Source organism: Notamacropus eugenii, chromosome 1 (assembly GCF_028372415.1).
Source record: "Notamacropus eugenii isolate mMacEug1 chromosome 1, mMacEug1.pri_v2, whole genome shotgun sequence".
Lineage (NCBI taxonomy): Eukaryota > Metazoa > Chordata > Mammalia > Diprotodontia > Macropodidae > Notamacropus > Notamacropus eugenii.
In genome coordinates, this window is record NC_092872.1 from 171,037,042 (window position 1) to 171,060,238 (window position 23,197).

General features: G+C 39.3%; 1 protein-coding gene across 2 annotated transcripts in view; it reads left to right on the forward strand.

Moving 5' to 3' along the window:
- The first annotated feature begins 10,747 nt into the window (after positions 1-10,747).
- The window catches only part of TMED3 (transmembrane p24 trafficking protein 3), a 33,131-nt gene continuing 20,681 nt past the window's right edge, over positions 10,748-23,197 (forward strand). Inside the window, exons 1-3 of one of the 2 annotated variants that reach the window (XM_072618870.1) lie at positions 10,748-11,145; positions 13,684-13,932; positions 17,768-19,790. In XM_072618870.1, coding sequence (XP_072474971.1) covers positions 10,957-11,145; positions 13,684-13,932; positions 17,768-18,004 — 675 coding nt within the window. In that variant the 5' untranslated portion in view covers positions 10,748-10,956 and the 3' untranslated portion in view covers positions 18,005-19,790. Of the gene's footprint in view, positions 11,146-13,683; positions 13,933-17,767; positions 19,791-23,197 lie in introns of those variants that run through there. The other variant, XM_072618863.1, reaches the window with a different exon arrangement.

Below are 23,197 nucleotides of genomic sequence, written 5' to 3' on the forward strand. Positions count from 1 at the left end.
TGCTAGAGTCAAGTTACAGTGTGTCCAACTGTGGCTGATCAGACCAATATGAGCTCAGAATATTCTACCAAAGGTCAGGCACAAATAGTCCACATGAACATTTGGAGGTGGATTCTTTAAATTTGAGCATCTCACATTTTTTTTGAGCTGCTTTAGTTCTGCTCTGCTCATAGAACACAGTACCTTTTCTGATGAGGACATGCCATGCTGAGTGGCCCTGCACCGAAGACGCCCATGTCAATTCCAAAGTTCTTAAGAGAGACCTTGAGAGTGTTCTTGTATGCTTCTTCTGACCACCATGTGAACACTTGCGCTGTGTGAGTTCTCCATAAAATAATCTTTTTTGGCAAGTGTATATTTTGCATTTGAACAAGTGGTTAGTCCATCAGAGCTGTGTTCTCTGTCCACAACTGGTGAAATAATTCAGAAAAAATATTTTCCATAAAACCACTTTGGGGGCATAGCACATGAAATGGATAGACCAAAAATACTGATTAAATCTTTTGTATGTGGTATAAAAAAACCCCCTCATGTTGAACTAGTAACAATTTTGTTATATTTTTGTCTATGAGCAATTTTTATGTTTTGCCCAACTGACTGAAATACTGGCATTGTATAAACATGCTATTTACCTCCTCATGGCATAGATGGAGAGAAATGAGGATAGTTAGCAAAGATAACAGTGTAGTCTGGAGTCCCTGAGGACAATGAATACTTTTCAACCATATTCATGGGAGGTAATCACTTTCTAGGTACCGGTTACCATTTTCTACAACAAATTAACTTTCTTTTTATTTTTTCTTCTGTCAGGAACCAGAGAATCTAAGTTTGATTAGCACTTGAATGCTAACGAATTATGGGAACCTTTCAGAAGGATTCAAAGTATCTGCACATAAAATTATTAGCTTCTATAATACTCCTTTACCTCATACTACATCTTAACAATCACAAGTTCCTTGAGAGCAGAGACCATGCTTTACTAATTTATACAGCTCCTGCTATGCATTGCCCATTACAGGTGCTTAATAAGTGTTTGTTGAATGAATAGATGAATAACAATGGTGGACTTTATACCTAGAAAAAATTAGGCTTAAATGAGCTCAAAAGAGTTCATTCCCCATGGTTCGTATTTTCACTTTTTATTCAAATTCATAACTACAAATAATCTGATATTTTTTGGTTTCACCAAAATTTCTTTGAGCCTCCCTGGGTCTGTAGGCATGTCATAATTTGTGTCGAATGTTTACAGGTTTGCAGCCTGCTATGATATGAGTTGCTGCTTTAAAGAGAGGTGCCATATTGATAAAACATTTAGCATTTCCATGAAGAGATGTAAAACGTAAAGAGTCTATTTCAAGGAATGAAAGAAAATGAGAATGAAAGAAAGCAAATACTCTAATATATGTTTATATCAACATGGGAAGCGTTAGTTTGCCAAATACCATTGGGATACCATCCAGGGAGTGCTTTTATAGTTCTCTTTTCAAATAAATGACTTTGGGAATCACAGAACTGGTCCCCCTGGGAATTAGTTGGACTTTTCAGTCACTCAAGGAAGAGCTATTCCCAGAAGGCTAACTCAAGGAGGAAAACTTTCATAGACAAAGTATTTTTGGATCTTTGTATCTTGAGATGGGAGGGCAAGTTGAAAAAGAAGGGAGAAGAGATATAGCAATGACAAAAGTGAGTAAGATTGAAACAAAAAACCAGGCTCTCTTGGAGAAATAACTGCTTTGCAGCACTCTGGAGTTATCTGGTCCAGTACAGGGCTGTTAGCCCTGAATTTACTGATGCAGGCAACTTTTTAATATTAATGTCTATTCAGATCAGCACACTCATTCTTCAGGATATTCATTTGCATAATTTCATCTTTTCCTTGTGTTCTCAGTCTGGGTCCCATGCTCCAAAGAAGCTCTTACTCTTATGGTAAGTCACTGAAAGTCAAACGAATAAAAATCCTTTTATTATATGAGTTGAATTGTACGTGGGGATGGTCATATCATCATAAACAGTCATAATTTTGGAGTTATAACATGATCTAAATGGAATGTCTCTTCCCTCAAATCATTTGTAGAAATCATCCTGATACTGTGTAGTACTATTAGTGCTCATGGAAGCAGAAAGTCATGAAATAATCCCTGGTCAAAGCAGCAAAATTTACCTCTTAAATTTCAATTTCCTCATCTGTAAAACTGATCATAGTGGGCTTTAGATCATAGAATTCAAACTCATCATTTAACAAAGGGGAAAACTGAAGGCTGATGAGGTTAAGTTGCTTCCTTAAGGTCACACAGACAATAAATAACAGAACTAGAATTCAAACTCATGTCCTCTGACTCTAGGTCCATGTTTTTCTTTTTTTTCCCTAGAAGTTTTTAGTTTAAATTTATTTATTTATTTTGAGTTTTCAACATTCATTTCCACAAAATTGAGTACCAAATTTTCTTCCCATCTCTCCCCTACCTCCACCCCCAAATGCTGAGCATTCTAATTACCCCTACCACCAATCTTCCCTGTCTTCTAACATCCCTCCCTTCCCTTATCCCCATCCTCTCTTTTCTCCTATAGGGCAAGATAAATTTCTATACCCCATTACCTCATTTTCCAGTTGTATGCAAGAACAATACTCAACAGTTGTTCCTAAAACTTTGGGTTCCAACTTCTCTTCCTTCTTCCCTCCCCACCCATCTCCATTGAGAAGACAAGCAATTCAATATAGGGTATATATGTGTAGTTTTGAAAATGACTTCCATAATAATCATATTGTGTAAGACTGACTATATTTCCCTCTATCTTATCCTGCCCCTGATTTCTTCAATTCTCTCTTTTGACTTTGTCCCTCACCAAGAGTGTTGACTTGTAATTGCTTCCTCTTCCCATTGCCCTCCCTTTCATTATCCCCCCACCCTTCTCCCCCACTTTACTGTATTGTAAGATAGGTTTTCATGGCAAAATGAGTGTGCATTTTATTCCTTCGCTGAGCCAAATGTGATGAGAGTAAGCTTCACATTTTCCCTTTCACTTCTCCCCTTTTCCCCTCCATTGAAAAGTCTTTTTCTTGCCTCTTTTATGAGACATAATTTGCCCAATTCCACTTCTTCCTTTCTCCACCTAATATATTCCTCTTACCCCTTAATTTTATTTTTTTAGATATGATCCCTTCCTATTCAACTCACCCTGTGCTCTCTGTCTCTGTCTCTGTCTGTCTGTCTCTCTCTCTATATATATATATCTATATATCTATGTGTGTGTATATGTGTTCAAATTTAGTAAGTCCTTTATGATTTTTCTTTCCTGTTTACCTTTCCATGCTTCTCTTGAGTCTTGTGTTTGAAAGTCAAATTTTCTTTTCAACTCTGGTCTTTTCATCAAGAATGCATGGAAGTCCTCTATTTCTTTGAAAGATCACTTTTTCCCCTGAAGTATTATACTCAGTTTTTCAGGGTAGGTGATTCTTGGTTTTAATCCTAGTTCCTTTGACTTCTGGAATATTATATTCCATGCCTTTTCATCCCTTAATGTAGAAGCTGCTAGATCTTGTGTGATCCTGATTGTATCTCCACAATACTCAAATTGTTTCTTTCTAGCTGCTTGCAATATTTTCTCCTTGACCTGGTAACTCTGAAATTTGGCTGCAATGTTCCTAGGAGTTTCTCTTTTTGGATCTCTTTCAGGAGGTGATTGGTGGATTCCTTGAATACTTATTTTGCCCTCTGGTTCTAGAATCTCAGGGCAGTTTTCCTTGATAATTTCATGAAAGATGATGTCTAGGCTCTTTTTTTGATCATGGCTTTCAGGTAGACCCATAATTTTTAAATTGTCTCTCCTGGATGTATTTTCCAGGTCAGTTGTTTTTCCAATGAGATATTTCACATTATCTTCCATTTTTTCATTCTTTTGGTTTTGTTTTGTGATTTCTTGGTTTCTCATAAAGTCATTAGCCTCCATCTGTTCCATTCTAGTTTTTAAAGACCTATTTTCTTCAGTGAGCTTTTGAACCTCCTTTTCCATTTGACTAATTCTGCTTTTTAAAGCATTCTTCTCCTCATTGGCTTTTTGAACCTCTTTTGCCAATTGAGTTAGCCTATTTTTCAAGGTGTTATTTTCTTCAGCATTTTTGGGGGTCTCCTTTTAGCAAGTTGTTGACTTGCTTTTCATGATTTCCTTGCATCTCTCTCATTTCTCTTCCCAATTTTTCCTCCACCTCTCTTACTTGATTTTCAAAATTCTTTTTGAACTCCTCCATGGCCTGAGACCATTGAATATTTATTTTCCATATCTGGGATACAGAAGTTTTGACTTTATGTCTTTCCCTGATGATAAGTATTGTTCTTCCTCATCTGAAAGGATGGGAGAAGATATCTGTTTACTAAGAAAGTAACCTTCTATAGTCTGTTTTTTTCCCCTTTTTTGGGCATTTTCCCAATCAGTTACTTGATTTTTGGGTCCTTTGTCAAGAGTATGGTATACTCTGGGGATCTGTAATATCTCACTTCCTCCAAGGTGGCACAATCAAACCTGTACACTGGTCTGGGAGCAACTAGAAACTTTTGTGCCCAGAATCTGTGAGTTTCCTCTCCACAACCACCTGGCCTCCAGTTCCACCAAGCCATTACTGGGGGTTGAGATTCAGAGCATCTGATGAATTCCCCCAGGGGCTTTAGGGAGGGGCAGGGTCTCCATTCAGTGTGAGATTAAGATCAGCTGCTCAGGTGGGGGCAGGACCACCACACAGTGCTCAGTTCCCCCAGGGGCTTTACCATGAGGCCTTCAACAATGGATTTGGGCTGCTGTCTGCCTTGGGAGCCTCTGTCCACTGCTGCCTCTGCTGCTGCTGCCTGAGGAGGCCAGAGGTATGGGGACACCCTGCTCCCTTCTTCGTTAACTGAAAAAACCCTCTCACTGACCTTTAGTGCCTGTGAGTTGAGGGATCTGCACTGCTGTTGGAGATTCTATCCCTGAAGACTGCTTGGTCCTGCTCTTCCTGGTGCCTCCTGGCCAAGGCTAGGCTGGGCTGTGCTCCACATTGGATGGGACAGACCTTTCCTTTGGGTCTTTCAGGTCACTCTGGGCTAGAAATCTCCTGTACTCCATTGTTATATGACTTCTGCTCCTCTAGAATTTGTTGAGAGTCTTTCTTTACAGGTATTTTATGGACTATGGGGGAAAAGCTAGTGTATGCACATCTTTCTACTCTGCCATCTTGGCTCCCCATGTTTTTCTTTTCATCTATCATGAATCTCCTTGTACTACAATGCAAAGATTTTGGACAATGGTAGCTGCATGGAAAGTCCAAGGAACTTGGAGTTAAAAATCATCTTCTATCTCTCAGTGTGTCTCTGGGAAAGTCCCCTAATTTCTCTGGGCCTCAGCATCACTATCTTTGTAATAAAAGGAAGCTGGAAGCCAATATCCTTTGACAAGGAAGAAATTTCCCAGCATCAATCTTTTGTTCAACTCTGTGACTGATTGTGGTGAGACTATGACTGACAAACAAGACTTCCTCTCTTGAGAGGAAGGATGAACTGAAGTTACAGCCTGACACTTGGACATGCAAGAGCATGAACCCAGGTATGAGATGCTACTGGCAAGTAAGTAGTATGTTTGACACTGTAAAGAGAGAAAAAGAGATTGATAAAGATAAAAGAAGACAGATTCTTTTCAATCGTTGAAGGGATTATGGAGAATTCCAAATGTGGAGAATTCCCTGCCATGAGGCTCAGGGTTAACAAAAGAGAATTAGTGAATTATATTTTATACCTTCCAACAACAGGAAGAACATGGTTCCAAACCATACTAGGCAAATGAATCAACAGTCTTGGTGTATGTATGGTAGTAGTGGGACAAGGAAAGTTTTGAAGAGAGCAGATAGCCAACAGTGTCAAATGCCAAAAAGAATACAGACTAAGAAAAAATTATGAAGTAATTGGTAACTTTTAATTGATCAGTACAGCAGAGTGCTGGAAACAGAAAGCAGATTACAGGGGATTAAGAAGGGAATGCATAAATAGATAAGAAACAAGTATCTTAGATAAAGATCTGATGTACAAGATACTGTAAAGGGAATTGATATGAATGTATAAAAACAAGACCCTTTTTCAGGAAATAAATGGTAAAATTGTATAACAGGCCGTGTTCAAAAGGAGAAATATAAACTAGAAACAGTCATAGGAAAGAATGTTACAAATTGATAATGATAAATAAACGATACTAAGTTATTCCCTCCAATTTGACATCAAAGTGGCAAATGCTGGAGCGACTGTGGGAAGACAAGTACACTAATGTTGCTAGATCTGAGAACTGGTACAGTTGTTCTGGAAAGCATTATGTTAGATAAGTCACTATATTGTATGCACGCTTTATCTTCATAATACTGCTAAGGACAACATTCCACCCATACCAGGAAGGCAAAAACAGAGGGAAAGTTTCCCCCTAAAAAGGAAGGGAAGGGAAGCAAGCATTTATTAAGTATCTACCATACTCTTGGTATTATGCTAAGATCTTTACAAATATTATCTCATTTGACCTACAAAAATATGTATAGTAGTAAAGAAATGAAAGGCAAGTGAGTACCTATTGATAGGGGGATTGGCTGAATGAATTGGAGCATTTGAATTTAATGGAGTAATGCATTTCAAGAAATGATGCATATGGAGTATTCATAGAAACTTGAGATTTATATGAAATTATGAGAAAGGTATGAGCAGAACCAGGAAGACAATTTATGTGATGACAACAGTAATATAAATGAGAGAACTCTGATCAATGCAGTGACCAATCCTCCTACCCATCTCTTAGTGGACTTCAGTCTTGGCCAAGGCATTGATTTAGTTTCCTTGGTTGTATTTGTTGCAAGGCTGGGTACTGTTGGGAGGTTGAGTGGACAGTTGTTGGGATGTGAGAGTGATAAACAAAGAGGGAACATCAAAACTTTCCCTAAAAGAATCAGAGGAATAAGTATAGACCACAGGCTTGAAAAATTGGGCAGGGAGAGATTGCATGGTAGCTAGTAGTAGGTGAGAAAAGTAGAGAGTTTGAAAAAATGCATTTCTTAGCTATTTTAAAAAAAGATATAGAATATTGTTGGTGTGTGATGCATTAGGAGGAGTAATTGATTTGGAGTCAGAGGGCATAGGTTCAAATTCTGCCTTTTATATTTAGTATCTGAGTGAGTTTTGACAAGTCAATTTTCTTACCTATAAAGTGGAGGATTTGAATTGTATGACAGCTAAGATTTTAAAATTTAAATCTATGCTTTAAATTTCCAACTTAAAATCTATGCTTCCGTGATCTTGCAACCTGAGTGTGTTTGGAAGTAGACAGGTTCAGTTGTTTCTAGTAAATTATTTTTATCCAGAAGTTCCCATTTTTTTCTGCTCTATTTTGTAATTCTACTCCCCAAAGCTTAAAAAAAACTCAGAAAGAAGCAGCTTTTCAAAGTCATCTTTCTTTTATCCTGAAATTTTTATTGATCAAAATAATGTTCAACCATAACTTTTGCATATGACACTGCTTCATTCCTCTTCCCAATCAACATTTCATCATGGTCATTAAAACAAGCCTAGGAAACTTGAATTATGCTGAGGAGGTGGATTTTCTGACTCAATACTCTTGGTACTTAGCTGATGAAACTGAAAGGATGTCAAGGCTGGTACTCTTGTCACACTGAGAACTGCTTCTCAGCACAAATGAAGAAGCTTGAACATAAGCTTTTGTTTGTCTATCAAACCTTTTAGCTAAAGTTTTGGGGCTCAATAAGCTTAGCTTGATTTATATAAGGGTCCAAAATGGAATTGATTTTGGATTTCAGTTTAAGAAACATTGATTAAGCACCTACTATGTGCAAGACACCATGATAGTCACAGGGATACGAAACAACAAGGCAAACTAAAAGTCCCAGTCCTCAATGAAAATATATTCTACTGGAGGACACAAAATGTGAACCATTAATGTCAGATAATTGGAGAAAGGCCAAAAGTACACAAGTGGAAGGTTGTGGAAAGCTTTCCTGAGCCTCAGAGGAAGCCAAAGTGAGAAGGACATGTATTCTAAGCATGGGAGACAGAAGACCTGTGCAAAATCATGGAGGTAAAAAATCATTTGTTAAGTTTAGGGGACATGATAAGAAAGTCAGTTTGGTCAGAATACAAAGTATATGAAAAGTCTGAAAAGATGGCCTGAAACCAGATGAGGAAGAAGTTACCTTCAGTCACTGACTCACAGGGAGGCACTTTTGAGAACTTGAGGTCATAGATAAAAAGTTGGAAGGGACCTCAGAAGCCAGTTAGTTCATCCTTCTTATTTTACAGATGGGCAGGGCCAGGAAGGTTAATTAAGTAACTTGTCCAAACCTTGCTCCCAGGAGTAAACATCAGGGGCAGTATTATTGTACATTGACTCTCTGAGTCTAGTGCTAGGGTTCTTAACCTTTGTTGTGTTATGAAGTCATTTGACAGTCTGGACCTGAAGCCTATGAAATGTTTTTAAATGCATACAATAAAATACACAAGGATTATAAAGGAAATGAATGATATTCAAATTGAGTTATCAAAATATTTTTTTTAAATTCACATTCCCCAGTTTAAGAGTCCTCTGATTTCAAGCCAGGTTTCTTTCCTCTCTACTCACTTTTCTTTCCATGTTGCTTCCCCTAAATGAATGGAAGCTCTTTTAGGAACTCCTTTTTTTTTGTCCTTGCACCCCTGGCACATGGTAGACCCTGAAAAAATTCTTGCTTGCTCACTTCCCAAAGGCAGGACTTCCGTTTTCAGGTCTCCCCCAGGAGTAAGTAGACTGTGTCTAGTGGTTGAAAGTAGAGTAAGGAATAGTAAAGATTAATGTCTGCTTTGGGTTATTCAATTCCATTCAACTCGACAATCTATAGTACGATATTGTGGAGGCTTCAAAGATGAGTACATCTTGGCCTCGATCCTGAAGGAGATTATAATTTAGGAGAAGGAGATAAAGCAAGCACTCGTATAACTCTAAAATATCATAAACCATTCATTATAAATTCCAAATAAGCATGGCAGGAGTTCTGAAGGAGAAGCACTTCTATCTGGGGAATGAGACAACATGGTGGAGGTGGGTGGTTCCTAAGCTGGGTAGAAGTTTCATCATGTAGTGAAATGGATAATAATGCACTAAAAGGCACATCTCAGCGTCACTGCATCAAACCCTCACATAAATATTTGTGTTTATGTTTACTTTCGCATTTATGAGTATGTTGTAAAAGTCAATTACGAGGACACTATATATATGATGTAAATATATGTAGTTATAAATATGTATTTATAATATTTATACATTATATGTATATACATATATAAGGAGTCGCAAAAATGAATTAGGAGGATGCAAATGCTGAATGAGTTAAAAGACCTTTGATTTGAATTTAGTTCAATTCAATTTAAACCCACAAAAATTTATTAAATGCCTACTATGTACCAGGCCCTATGCTAAGCACTGGGGGCACAAAGACAAAAAAAATGACCTTACCTTGAAGGAACTTACATTTTATTGGGTAAAACTAGGTACCAATAAAATTAAATCTATACAAAGAAATTTGAAGAGACCTTTGAGGCCTTGGAGAGGATCAAGATTTGCTTTCTTTAGGAGCCACCTCCTACAGAAAGCATTTTTGCCTTTCTTTGAATCCCTAGGGCTTAGTACAGGGCCTGGCTCATTATGGCAAATTGTAGCTGAATGACTGAATCCATCTAGGGATTCTTCAAAAACTTACTTGCAACTTTAATGGACTGAAACTATTATTATAACCTTGGGACTGGATAATTTCTGTTAAAGCTAATTAGGGCTGACCAGACATAGGCTGGTTCTGGCATTTGGTGGATTACATTTGCTGAAGGCATTGCACTTTTTCAGCCCAAATTGCTGAAACCAAAATTCCAAACCCTGAAACCAAATCCCTGGTTGCCAGAAGGTGAAGAAATAATTCTAGGATTCAGGGAGAGAAAGCCCAGGGCCAAAGAAGGGACAAAAATAACTAGTATTTATAGAGCACTTTAAAATTTGCAAAGGACTTTAAAACTATTATCCCAGTTAATCCTCACAACAACTCTGGGTGGTAGGTGCTATCATCATCATCATCACCATCACCATCACCATCATAACCACCACCACCACCATCATCACCATCTTCTTCATCACCATCACCATCATCTTCATCACCATCACCATCATCATCATCATCTTCATCACCATCACCATCATCATCATCATCTTCATCACCATCACCATCATCATCATCCCCTTATAGATGAGGAAAGACGCAGGCAGAGTCTTGCATCTAGTTTGTAAGGACAAGCTTGAATTCAGGCACTTTCTGACTGCAGGTCCAGCGCTTTATCTATCTACTGCGTTACTACTAGACAAGGGAAGGGATGTTTGCAACCAGTGGTCCCTCTCTTTCCATCCAGATTCCTTCCTCCATCCCTCATCTCCTCCCCTCCCCTCCCAGGAAAAATCGGACACCTGTGAACCAGGGCAAATTCCTCAACTTCCCTGAATCTCAGTTTTCATCTGTAAAAGGAAGGAGATGGAACAGATGTCTTTTCCCTTGAGCTACAGTCAGTCACCTAACAGTGACCCTAGAAGGACAAGAAGGTGCCTTCCCCTGCTGGCCATGTCTTCAAACTGACTGGGGGAGAAGGAAGGGAAGGAAACTCTGGCTGGCTCCACAGTCAGACCAGTCCCCGCCTCCTCCAAGAGCTCAGTCCCGCCCCAAGAAAGGAGCCTGGAGCCACCCGGAAGAGCCAGGTTCCAAGCGCTAGTGCCACGTCAGGCCAGGCAGCTGAGCGCTACCCCGGGTGCTGCTGCACGGAGAGGGCGGGGAGGTGGGCGCCCCTTCTCCGTCTTTCTCGTCCTCCTCGGCTCCCCAGCTTGCACGGGCCGGCCAGCCCTGAGTCTGGCCTGGGGGTCTTAGCCAAGCCCAGAAACATGAGGTCCCGGGCTCCCGCTGGCGCTCTGGGGCTGTTGCGGCGGCGGCTGCTGCAACTGCTGCTGCTGCTGCTGCTGCGGGCCCAGGTGCTGCCATGCACCCAGCTGACTTTCGAGCTGCCGGACAGCGCCAAGCAGTGTTTCCACGAGGAAGTGGAGCAGGGGGTGAAATTCACCCTGGGTTATCAAGTAAGGTGTTCTCCTCTGCTTTGCTTTGCGACTGGACTCTCCCCATCTCTGCTGGCATCTTTCTCAGATTGCAGAGAAGGATTGTGTATGGAGGGGAGTGAGGAGGCCGGCCCTGACTTAACTAAGATGGGATGCCACTTGAAGCTCAAGCTTGCCACCTTGCTGCCCTCCTTTAGTATCTGGTCTCCTGATAGGCCAGGGAACCTCTTTAGCGGTTAAAGTACTTGCCTAAGTCGTCCAGGCTTTTGACTAACTCTCCTTTTGCAGCAGCATCCTAGGGACAAATTGGTCCACAGAATTTAGAGCTAGAAAGGACTTTGGAGCTTATTTGTTCAAACTCCTGCATTTTACAGAGGAGGAAACTGAGGCCCATAAACATCAAGTGACTTGCCCAACGTCATTCAGTCCCCCCTACCCCCCCAAAATGCCCACTCCTTTCCTTTCCTTTCTCACAATATTGGCTAGAGTATCACCATTCTTCCAGTGACCCAGGCTTTCAACCTTTGCATCATCCTCAACTCCTCACTACCTTCCCTAACATACATCCCCTTTTTAACCACCCTTGTACAGGACTTTATTATCCCTTGCCTAGACTAGTACAGTGGTTTTCTAACTGATTAGTCTCCCTTTCTCAGGATCTTTCTCAGACCAATGGCTCCCCCACTCAGCTGCCAAAATAATTTTCTTAAAGTACAGGACTAGCTGTGCCAAGATCCCCATGCTCCCTGCCCCTGATAACTCAGTAAACTCCAGCGGGTCACAATGACACCCAGGATAAAATGCATACTCCTTTGTTAGACATTTACAGCCCTTCACAACCTGGCTTCTTCTTACCTTTCTAGTCTTCCATATTTTTACTGTCTGCATACTGATCCAACTGCACCAGCTGGCTTGCTGTTGCCAATATGCTACTATCTGTCTGGCTTCCGCACTTTGCACTGGTTGCCTCTCATGCTTGGAATGCTCTGCCCCATCCTTTCTAGTTCATCTTTTCTTGAAAGCTGAGTCATTTGGTTAGTCTCATATCTGTTTAGACAGTTCTAGTCATTCTGAAGTCCTCTGTTCTAATCCTTGCTAAGTAGGCGCTCCACCGTTGCCTTGCAAAACTTTCATTGCAACAATAGTGAGTGAAACTTAGCAAGCACCTAACAGCCTGTTAAAAGTGAAAATAACCTGACCACTGAATAGGTTGTAATCTTATTTAAGCAAGTCGTTTCATCAGCCCTGGCTCTCAATTTCTCTATTTGTGAAATGTAGAGAATGCATTAAATGATCTCTTAAGATATATGCCCCACCCATGGGGGGACTTGCATTGTACAGCTTCTGAGTTGCAGTGATACTAAGGGCCACACGAGGGAGACCTTGACTGCCTCTTTGCTCTGTATAGATCACTCAAAGGATTGAAATGCAGTAGGGAGGATCAAACTTTGTATTTTACTGTGAAATCATTTGTTGAGTGATGGAAGTTTATGGTCTAAGAGCCTGATACTTTTCAACACTGGCTAAGTGTAGATAGCTTAAAAATAAAACCAGGACATCAAATGTATTGTGGGAAAAGCTCTGGGAGTAAAGATTGGTAAACAAGGTCATACTAATTTTTCATGTGTTCTTTTTTGCCTGTATATTAAAGCAGACTTAAGAATGAATTCTTTAAGTGTCATTTTTATGCATTAATAACAGGAACATGTAAAATACCTGGTTAACATGTTTAGGACAATAATAACTATCACTTATGTAAGTCTTAAAATTTTGAGCTTCATAGAAGCTCATAGGACACAGGTTTGCCACCCCTGGATCCAATCTTCTCATTTGATGAATAAAGACCCAGAGACCCAAAGACATTAAATACCTACAGATTAGAAGATACCTACAGATAATCTACAGAGCCAACACTCAGGTCTAGGTCTTTTGATCCCAAGTTCAGCATTCACTCTAAATCCAATGGTGTAGAAAGGATTCTTACAGTGTAAGAAGCTGGAGTGGATGATATCTAAGATATCTAAGATTTCTAAGACCCTATGTTCTGTGAAAACAAGAATGGTTTTTATTCAACTGTGGTATTAATTTATTTGTTCAATTATTTATTTTCTTAATGCTTTTCAAATATTTGAAAGCATTAACTGGCCTTACTTTCTCTTGCTGAGAAAGACAAGCCCTGGGGGAAATCTATTTAATGCTTAAACTGCTTCTCTGAGGGGGTTGGTTCATGTTGCTATTTAAATCTCTGTTTTATTACCTGAGACCTTATAATCTCCCCCTGAGTGCCCCATAGAACATAGAACAAAGTAAAAAAAAAAAAGGAAAAACCATTACTCATTTCAACCATGAGTAGTTCCTTTGAAACAAGATCTCAAACTTCTCATTCTATTAATATTCCTAGTCTGTTTCTGATCCATTATCCTGGGGCATCATTCCGTTGAAGGTCACCGACAGAACATATTTGGGGTTGCTTTTGTCTATGTATGGTTCTGCAGCAAAGTGAATTCTGATGTTCTGTGGCGTAACTACAAACTCTCTGGGGCCATTTGTGGTCAACAGGTCATTACTGGTGGACACTATGATGTAGACTGCTTTGTTGAAGACCCCCATGGAAAGACAATTTACAAAGAAACCAAGAAGCAGTATGACAGTTTCTTTCACCAAACAGAGATGAAAGGAATCTACAAGCTTTGCTTCAGTAATGAGTTTTCCACCTTTTCCCATAAAATTGTCTTCTTTGACCTTATAATTGGAGATGAACCCCCCATTCTCCCAGAGATGGGAAACAGAGTCACTGCACTGACACAGGTAAGTAAGTGCATGTAAGTTTATTTGACTTTCAGCATATCTGAATGTGACAATACTTGGGTCACTGGTCAGACAGGATCTCTTGCTTGGACAAGAATCAGAGCCAGGCCTTCTTGGTCTCTGGGTCACATTGTCTTTCACCTTGACTTTTGTGGGTCACAAAAGTGACCCTGTTATCTATTGCCCTGCTAAACATTGGCTCTGAAATTTTCCTTGTTCACTTGATAGGGTCTGGCTATTCCTCATCTTATCCTAGGGATTTTCAGAAACCTTTCTTGTTAACATTTAGGGATTAGATCTGATGACTACTTTTAGGAAATTCATAGAGTTGTAGAAATTTAGAGTTAAAAGCATCATCTGTTTTAATCCCTTTGTTTTATGGGTGAAAAAGCTGGAAAAAATTAAAGGAATGGGTTTTGTACTTTTCTTTTTTATAATTAATTAATTTTCATTTTTGATATTCATTTCCATAAGATTTTGAGTTCCAAATTTTCTCCCCATCTCTCCCCTCCCCCCACCCAAGACACCATGCATTCTGATTACCCCTTCCCCCACTCTGTCCTCTCTTTTATCACACCCTCCTTTCCTTTATCCCCATCTTCTTTCTTTTTTTGTAGGGTAAGATGGATTTCTTATTTCCCAGTTGCATGCAAAAACAATTCTCAACATTCATTCCTAAATCTTTGAGTTTCAACTTCTCTTCCTTTCTCCCTCCCCTTGCCACTGTGAAGGCAAGTAATTTAATATAGGCTATATATATATATATATATATATATATATATATATATATAAATATATATATATATATAAATATATATATATATATATATATATATATATATATATATATATGTAGTTATGCAAAAGACTTCCATAATAGTCATGTTGTGAAAGACTAACTATATTTCCCTCCATCCTATACTGTTTCCCATTTGTTCTGTTCTCTCTTTTGTTCTTGTCCCTTCCCAAAAGTGTTTACTTCTAATTACTCCCTCCTCCCATTTTTCCTCCCTTCTATCATCCCCCATACCCCGCTTCTCCCCTTCTCTTCTACTTTCCTGTAGTGTAAGATAGATTTTCATGCCAGATTGAACGTGCATGTTACTCTCTCCTTAAGCCAAATGTGATGAGAATAAGCTTAACTTTTTCCCTTTCACCTCCTCCTTTTTCCCCTCTATTGAAAAAGCTTTTTCTTGCCACTTTTATGAGAGATAATTTGCCCCATACCATTTCTTCCTTTCTCCTCCCACTATATTCCTCTCTTGCCCCTTAATTTAGTTTTTTTGATATCATCCCTTCCTATTCCACTTACCCTGTGCCCTCTTGTCTATATGTATATAGTCCCTTTAACTACTCAAATACTGAGAAAAGTCTCAAGAGTTACAAGTATTATGTTTGCATGTAGGAATGTAAACAGTTCAACTTTAGTAAGTTCATTATAATTTCTCTTTCCTGTTTACCTTTCCAGGCTTCTCTTGATTCTTGTGTTTGAATGTCAGATTTTCTATTCAGCTCTGGTCTTTTCATCAAGAATGCTTGAAAGTCCTCTGTTTCATTGAATGACCATTTTTTCCCCTGAAGTATTATACTCATTTTTATTGAGTAGGTGATTCTTGTGGTTTTAGTCCTACTTCCTTTCACTTCTGGAATATCATATTCCAACCCCTTCGATCCCTTAATGTAGAATCTGCTACATCTTGTGTGATCCTGATTGTATTTCCACAATACTTGAATTGTTTCTTTCTGGCTGCTTGCAATATTTTTTCCTTGACCTAGGAACTCTGGAGTTTGGCTACAGTATTCCTAGGAGTTTTTCTTTTTTGGATTTCTTTCAGGAGGTGATTGGTAGATTCTTTCAATGTTTATTTTACCCTCTGATTCTAGAATATTAGGGTAGTTTTCCTTGATAATTTCATGAAAGATGATATCTAGGCTCTTTTATTCATCATGGCTTTCAGGTAGTCCTCACATTTTTAAATTGTTTCTCCTGGATCTGTTTTTCAAGTCAGTTGTTTTTCCAATGAGATATTTCACATTGTCTTCAATTTTTTCATTCTTTTGATTTTGTTTTGTAATTTCTTGGTTTGACATGAAGTCGTTGGCTTCCATCTCATCCATTCTCATTTTTAAAGATCTATTTTCTTTAGTAAGCTTTTGAATTTCCTTTTCTATTTGGCTAATTCTGCTTTTGAAAGCTTTTTTCTCCTCATTGGCTTTTTGGACCTCTTTTGCCAAAACTTCAGCATTTTTGGGAATCTCCTTTAGCAAGTTGTTCACTCACTTGTCATGATTTTCTTGCATCACTCTCATTTCTCTTCCCAATTTCTCCTCCACCTCTCTTACTTGATTTTCAAAATCTCTTTTAAGTTCTTCCATGGCCTGAGACCACTGCAAATTTGTTTTGGAGGTTTTGGATGAAGAAGCCTTGACTTTGATATCTTCCTCTAATGTATGCTGTGTTCTTCCTCTTCTGAAAGGATGGAGGAAAATACCTGTTCACTGAGAAAGTAATTTTCTATAGTCTTATTGTTTTTTCCCTTTTGGGCATTTTCCCAGTCAGTTACTTGACTTTTGAGTCCTTTCTCAGGTGGAGGGTATACTCTAGGGACCTGTAATTTCTCAGTTCCTCCAAGGTGGCACAATCAAGGGAGAGGCATTTGCTCCTCTCCTGGCCTGTGCTCTGGTCTGGAAGCAACCACAAGCTTTTCTCCACAGGCTCTGGGAGTAGGGTTCCCTCTCTACAACCACCTCCAGCTCCACTGAGCCAGCCAGTGCTCCTCCTCAGTCTCAGGCTGCCACTCAGGGCTGAGATTCAGATCAGCTGCTCAATTCCCCCAGAGTCTTTAGGTTGAGGGCTCCAAAAATGAATGCTGCAGCCTCCTGGGGCCGGGGCTCGGACAGGACTCTGCTCCCTTCTCACCCAGGTGAAGGAACTTTCTCACTGACCTTTGAAGTTGTCTCTGGTGTTTGTGGGTTGAGGAATCTGGGAACCACAGCTGCTGCTGGTGGCACCCTGAAGCCTGCTCTGGTCCTGTCCATGCTGCGTCACTCTGGCCAAGGCTGTGCTGTGCTCTGTGGGCTGTGCTGTGCTCTGAGCCCAGTACAATAGACCTTTTCTATGGGCCTTCCAGGCTGCCTTGGGCTGGAAATCTCTTTCAGTGTTTTGTTTTGTTTTTTTTTTTTTGCTTTTGCTGCTCTAGAACTTGTTTAGAATCATTTTTATGGGTATTTTATGGACTTTGTGGGGAGGGCTACAGCAGGTCTGTCCTTCTACTCTGCCATCTTGGCTCCACCCCTGGGTTTTGTGCTTTTGAAAACGATTCATTCTGATATACTATTGATACCTGGGTCAGTTACTGCTGGAAAGTGCCTTCCTTTGGAAGATTTATTAAGATTTGTAATTTTGTAACTGAAGAAATTTATCACTTTGCTAAATATAAAATAATTTTAGAATTTTCTTTGTTATTAAAAAAAGTAGAGATGCAGTTACTCTGAATCTATAGCTACTTATTCCTAAATCACTTTTTGACCAGTTCTGAATAGTTGAAAGCAATTCCTACTGGTTCAACTGATTGCCAAACAATTTAACCCAGTTCTGCTCAGTTTTAATGAATTCACCATGGTTATGGACAATTTTGATTAGTTTAAACTGGTTCAAACTAGGTCATACTAAGCTCCTATCATTTTACTACTTATGGCTCTGTGAAAAGTTTTATGGAAGAAGAGGTTTGGGGATCATGATGTTAGTTTACACCCTTTACCCCAGAGCAGATAATCTGTGATTGATAACAGTTCTTGGCCTTTGAAATATATTTGACTTTTCCCCCTTTCCCAGATGGAGTCTGCTTGTGTGACCATTCATGAAGCCTTGAAAACAGTGATTGATTCTCAGACACATTATCGACTCAGGGAAGCTCAGGACCGGAACCGAGCTGATGACTTGAATGAGCGTGTTTCCTACTGGTCTGTAGGGGAGACAGTCTTACTGTTTGTGGTCAGCATCAGTCAAGTGGTGCTTCTGAAAAGCTTCTTCACAGAAAAGAGACCAACCAGTCGGGGTGTCAGCTCATAACTCTTGGGCATATATCACCTCTTGAGTTCTATTCAAATAAGGAAGTCCAATTGATACCTTCTACTTAGGGAATAGGTTATGCAGAAGTCAGGTGAGAGTGTGGAGGCAAAGCCACTATAAATTATAATACAGTGCTATTTTTTAAAGTTTCCAGTAATTTTGCTTCATGCTGTCTCATAGATTTGACTTGACATGCTCTATGAGGCATGAAAAAAAATAGAGCCAAGTAAGAAGTGAATGAACCAGGGTAACTTTGATTGGGAACCAGACAATGGCAATGACTTAAACCTGGCACTATTCAGTTTTCTTCCATTATTCTATACTTCAGTTTTCTTTGCTGTAAAAAACAACAACAACAACTTTTTTCTATTCTCTTCCCTCCTTCCTTCCCTCTCCCTTCCTTCTTTTTTTTCCTTCCTTCCTCCCTCCCTTTCTTTCTCCCCTCCTCCCTTCCTCTTTCTCCCTTATTCTCTTCCTTCCTCCCTTCTTCCCTCTTTCTCCTTCCATCACACCCTCCCTTTCTTTTAAACCATTTCCCTCCCTTCCTCCCTCCTTCCTTTTCTCCTTCCATCCTTCTTTTTTCTTCCTCCTTCTCTTCCTGCCTCTCCTCTTCTTCCTTTTCTCCCTCCTTCTCTTCCTCCCTTTTCCTCTTATTCCTTCTCTCCTCCCAAAGTATTTTCCTTCCTTCCTTCCTTCCTTCCTTCCTTCCTTCCTTCCTTCCTTCCTTCCTTCCTTCCTTCCTTCCTTCCTTCCTTCCTTCCTTCCTTCTTTCTTTCTTAGAATTACAGGTTATTATTCTGCAGTGTTTCACTCTGGGTACAGCTAAGAAAATATCTTCTCTCTGGTGCTTTTTGAAGACGCCAGGCTATTTGAAGCCATCATACCTCTAGAGTTATAAGATAAGAAACATTACAGGCCCTAATCTGTAAATCAGCTTTGCCAGTGGTCATTGTCCTAGGGGCACTACAGCTTTGCACTAATTTCCTTTCATTCCTATGTTTTTCTTAAAGGATGGAAGTTTGATCTTAAAAAAAAAAGATGTCTAGTACACTTTCCTTTCTCCTTTTTGTCACAAGGCAAACACAAAGTCCAAGAGAGGACTGAATGTGTATCTTAAACTAATGAATAGGAAGCTAACAAATAACAGTAAAGCCAAAGAGTGCTTTGGCAAGGGGCCACAGAGCTCCAACCTTTAATAAAGAATCTCAGTTTATTTGGCCTTTGTTCTTTATGATAACAGATCTATATAAAATTATACTGCAAAACAGATCTCTCTGAGTGCTTGTGTGAGGAATGTTTGGGAAAATGGAAAACCCGTTAGAGCTGGAAACAAATTTTCATCCTTCTCTGTTATGAAATTATTTCCAAGAAAAATAACCAATAGTAAGTAAAAGCTTTTGTGGATGAGACAGCTAAGAAAATCACAGTTCACATAGCTAATACAGTCACAAACCATGTAATAGCTTCTTGTGAAACAAACAGGAAGATTAAATATGATTAAAAGTATGTAAACTCTAGAGTCAGAGGATCTGTGTTTGGATCCCACATCTGGTGTCTTATAAGCTTCCTGTGTGACCTTTCAAAAGTCACTCAACTTCCTTGGGCTTTAGCTTCCTCAAATATAATATGACAGAATGGTCTGTAATATTCTTCCCAGATCTATGTCTTTGACCCTAAACTCCAGGCCAAGGAGTTTCCCCCACCCCAAGACCATTGTGGCTTGTGATGATAATGCTTCCCTACCTTTTTCCCCATTGAAATAAAATAATAAACACTATGAAGATAACTTATGTCTGTATGGTACTTTACAGTTTACAAGGCGCTTGCACCTGCATTATCTCAATTATTCTACTCTGTGAGAGAGAGTGAGCAGTTCATTAACCTTAAGACTCAGAAAAGCTATGTGATTTGTACAGTGAGTGAGGGTACTGATGAGGTGTGAGCACCAAAGTGGAAGCAGTTTCCAGGATGATGTTTCCTGGTGATGAGCTTCAACTAAGCAGAGCAGATAAGTGATGTGGAATGTCACCTAGCTTTTCTCACAATAGCAAGGATTAGGACTTGAACTCAGATCTTCTGCCTTTGAGTCCAATACTGACTCTACCACCTCATGATGCTTCCCATATTTCATAGCTTTCCTTTACTTTTTGTAACTAAATATTTATTGTTTTCCTTAATTTGGTCCACCAACATCTTAATTGCCTAATGATGATGATAGCTAACATGTGTCTGGCTCTTTCAGTTGGCTTGGTTCTTTACATAACTTTATGTCATTTGGGTTGGGTGAAAACAAATGTCTTGAATTGCTTCAGTTACCTTATTCTACTTCTAACTGATTTCCTTCTTTCAATTTCTCTGAGTTGGAGGGGGAAGTGCTCCTCAACTCCCAATTAAAAGTCAGTAAGTTTCTATTAAAAAATAAACTAGGCATTTGAATTCAGTTTCCTTCTCCTAGAGTATATTTTTGTCCTGTCTAGTCATATGTCAGAAGTTCTTTGTTTTTTGAAAAATTTCACCCCCTAGGTAATCCTCAGAAATTTCATTTCTACTAATGTAATAAAGTAATTTGTTTTGCCAGTTGATTAATTATTCACATTTGAACACCCTCAAGGAGAACATATTTTAGGAATGAGGGGGATGAGGTTAATCTGGGTGGTTTGGGGCTGGCTGGCTTGGACCATTCCTTTGGATGAGTGGATTCAGGTCATAAGACAATTCTGATTGGTAAATATTTCAATGAGGAGGTGAGATAAGTGTCATTTCAGCTCCTCCCTATTACATCATTTGGAGATGAGATCAGTTGTTAGGTGATTAGTATGTAAGCCTTGGAGTTACTACAACAGTTTAATATTGATGAAATTGACCTTTCAGCAAGTTTCTCCGGGGTGTGGGTGAAGTTATGAAGGTGGAGATACAAGTTTCTATACAGGCATACCTTGGAGATATTGCTGCTTCATTTCTGATAACCCCAATAAAATGAATATCACAATAAAACAAGTTACAAGAACTTTTTGGTTTCCCAGTGCAAATAAAAGCTATATTTTCACTATATTGTAGTCTATTAAGTGTGTGTTGGTATTATATGTAAAAAGACAACGTATACACCTTAATTTAAAAAATGCTTTATTGCAAAAAAAAATGCTAACCATCATCTGAGTTTTCATCAAGTAATAATTTCTTTGTTGGTGGAGTGTCTTGCCTCAGTGTTGATGGCTGCTGACTGATCAAGGTGGTGGTTGTTGAAGGATGATTGTGGCAGTTTCTTAAAATAAGACAATAATGAAATTTGCCACATTGATTGACTCTTCCTTTCATATGAACACTTAGAGGCCATTGTAGGGTTATTAATTTCAATATTGTTGTGTTGCAGAGAACAGGGAGGCTTGAGGAGAGGGAGAGAGACAGGGAATGGCACACACCTAACATTTATCAATTGATTGCTGTTTTATATGAATGTGTTTTGTGGGCCCCAAAACAGTTACAACTGTAACATGAAAGATAACTGATCACAGATTTTCATAGCATATACTAATAATGAAAAGGTTGGAAATATTGTGAGAATTACCCAAATGTAATAGAGAAGCTATTTAAGCACATGCTGTTGGAAAAATGGAGCCAACAGATTTGCTTGATGCAGTGTTTCCACAAACCTTCAATTTGTAAAAAACACAGTATCTGCAAAGCACAATAAAGCAACATGCAAAGACATGATGTATACCTATACAAGGGTGGAGGCACTAGTTACATGATAAAAATGAAGATTCAAGTGACTTGAGGTTACCTGAGCAGAACTTGCAGCAAATGGAAATATTAATTCTAGCTTATGTCTTAGCAAAATGGAATTACAAATCAAATTTCAATTTTGTGATCCCCAGAGCAGGGACAAGTGAGTGGATTGACATCTCTGAGGCAGGGGTTCTAGAGACCCTCTGTGGAACATTCTGGCTCAGGGGAGAAGTTGGGCATCCATGGCAGGGCATAGCCAGATATCCTGAATAGGTGGTTGAATGGGATGGAAATTGTTGGCCAAGGTCTTCTGATGCTTGTTTTGATGTTCTGTCTAGTACCTTATACTGCCTTTGATACCTTATCATAAAACTTTTAAATAAAACTTTCTTATGTGAAGATATTACCACGTATTTAAATGAATGTAGTGGTCATCAAATGTAGACTTGTAGCAGAGGGGGTGGTGTTGACCTCTCTTTCAAGGCTCTCCTCTCCTTTCCTGGCCCCATCATCCTACCTGAGTGCTTTTCATTTCAATGCAACAGCCAAGATGACATCATTGACTACCTCAATTAACATGAGTTTTCTTTGGTTGGTTTGTTATAACACAAAAAAGTGAAAGAATCTCCAGCTGGCTGGAAGCCACTTCTCTGCACTCAGACTGCTGAAGCAGCATTATACTCTCTTAGCAAATGGCAACTCTAAGCCTGGAACTTCCTGGGTCTATGACCTTGGCTAAGTGCTGAAAGGACAGTGTACTCTTATCATCCAAAAGTAGTTCCCTTAAGCCTAGGATCTGCAAAGCTATTTATATCTGTTAGCTGGGCTTTGAAGGCTTTCTTCCTCTAGAGCCACAGAAGACAGGAAAGAGCAATATAGGTAAACAGCTAAGGAAATCCCCTTCTCTCAATCTGTAAATAGCCCTAAGGAACAAGGCAGCTTACTGTAGCCAACTCTTAAAAAGGTGGAAGATTCAACTTTCTCCAATCAGCTTGAACCTCAGAGCTTTCCTCCAATCAGATCATTTCCCCTCATCAACTATAGAGCTTATCTATCTCTAATCACCTGTATTCCGTGAGTCTCAGCTTTAGCAGCTTCTGTATTTTGTGTTCTATGTTCTGCTGTCTCAGATTCTGTAAGCAGCTTCTCTCATTGATTTCTCAATTCCCTGCCTTCTCACTGACTCTCCTACTCCACATGTATAGTGACCCACTTCTATCTAGGTTAAGAAATCATAAATCCAGATTTTAGTCAATATTACTTGATATGATTTCTCCCCTTTCCACAAACAATTCTCTGATTCATATTTTCTCAGCAATTAACTCCAAAGGCTTAATCACATTCATATTTTACTTTGCTGCTGGGAAGCAGTTCCCATCAGCCATCTTTACCATTAGTCCCACTGTCTCTGAGGAGTCCTCAGAATGGTCTGTGTTTTTTCTCAAGGTGCTTTTCTCTTAATTCCAA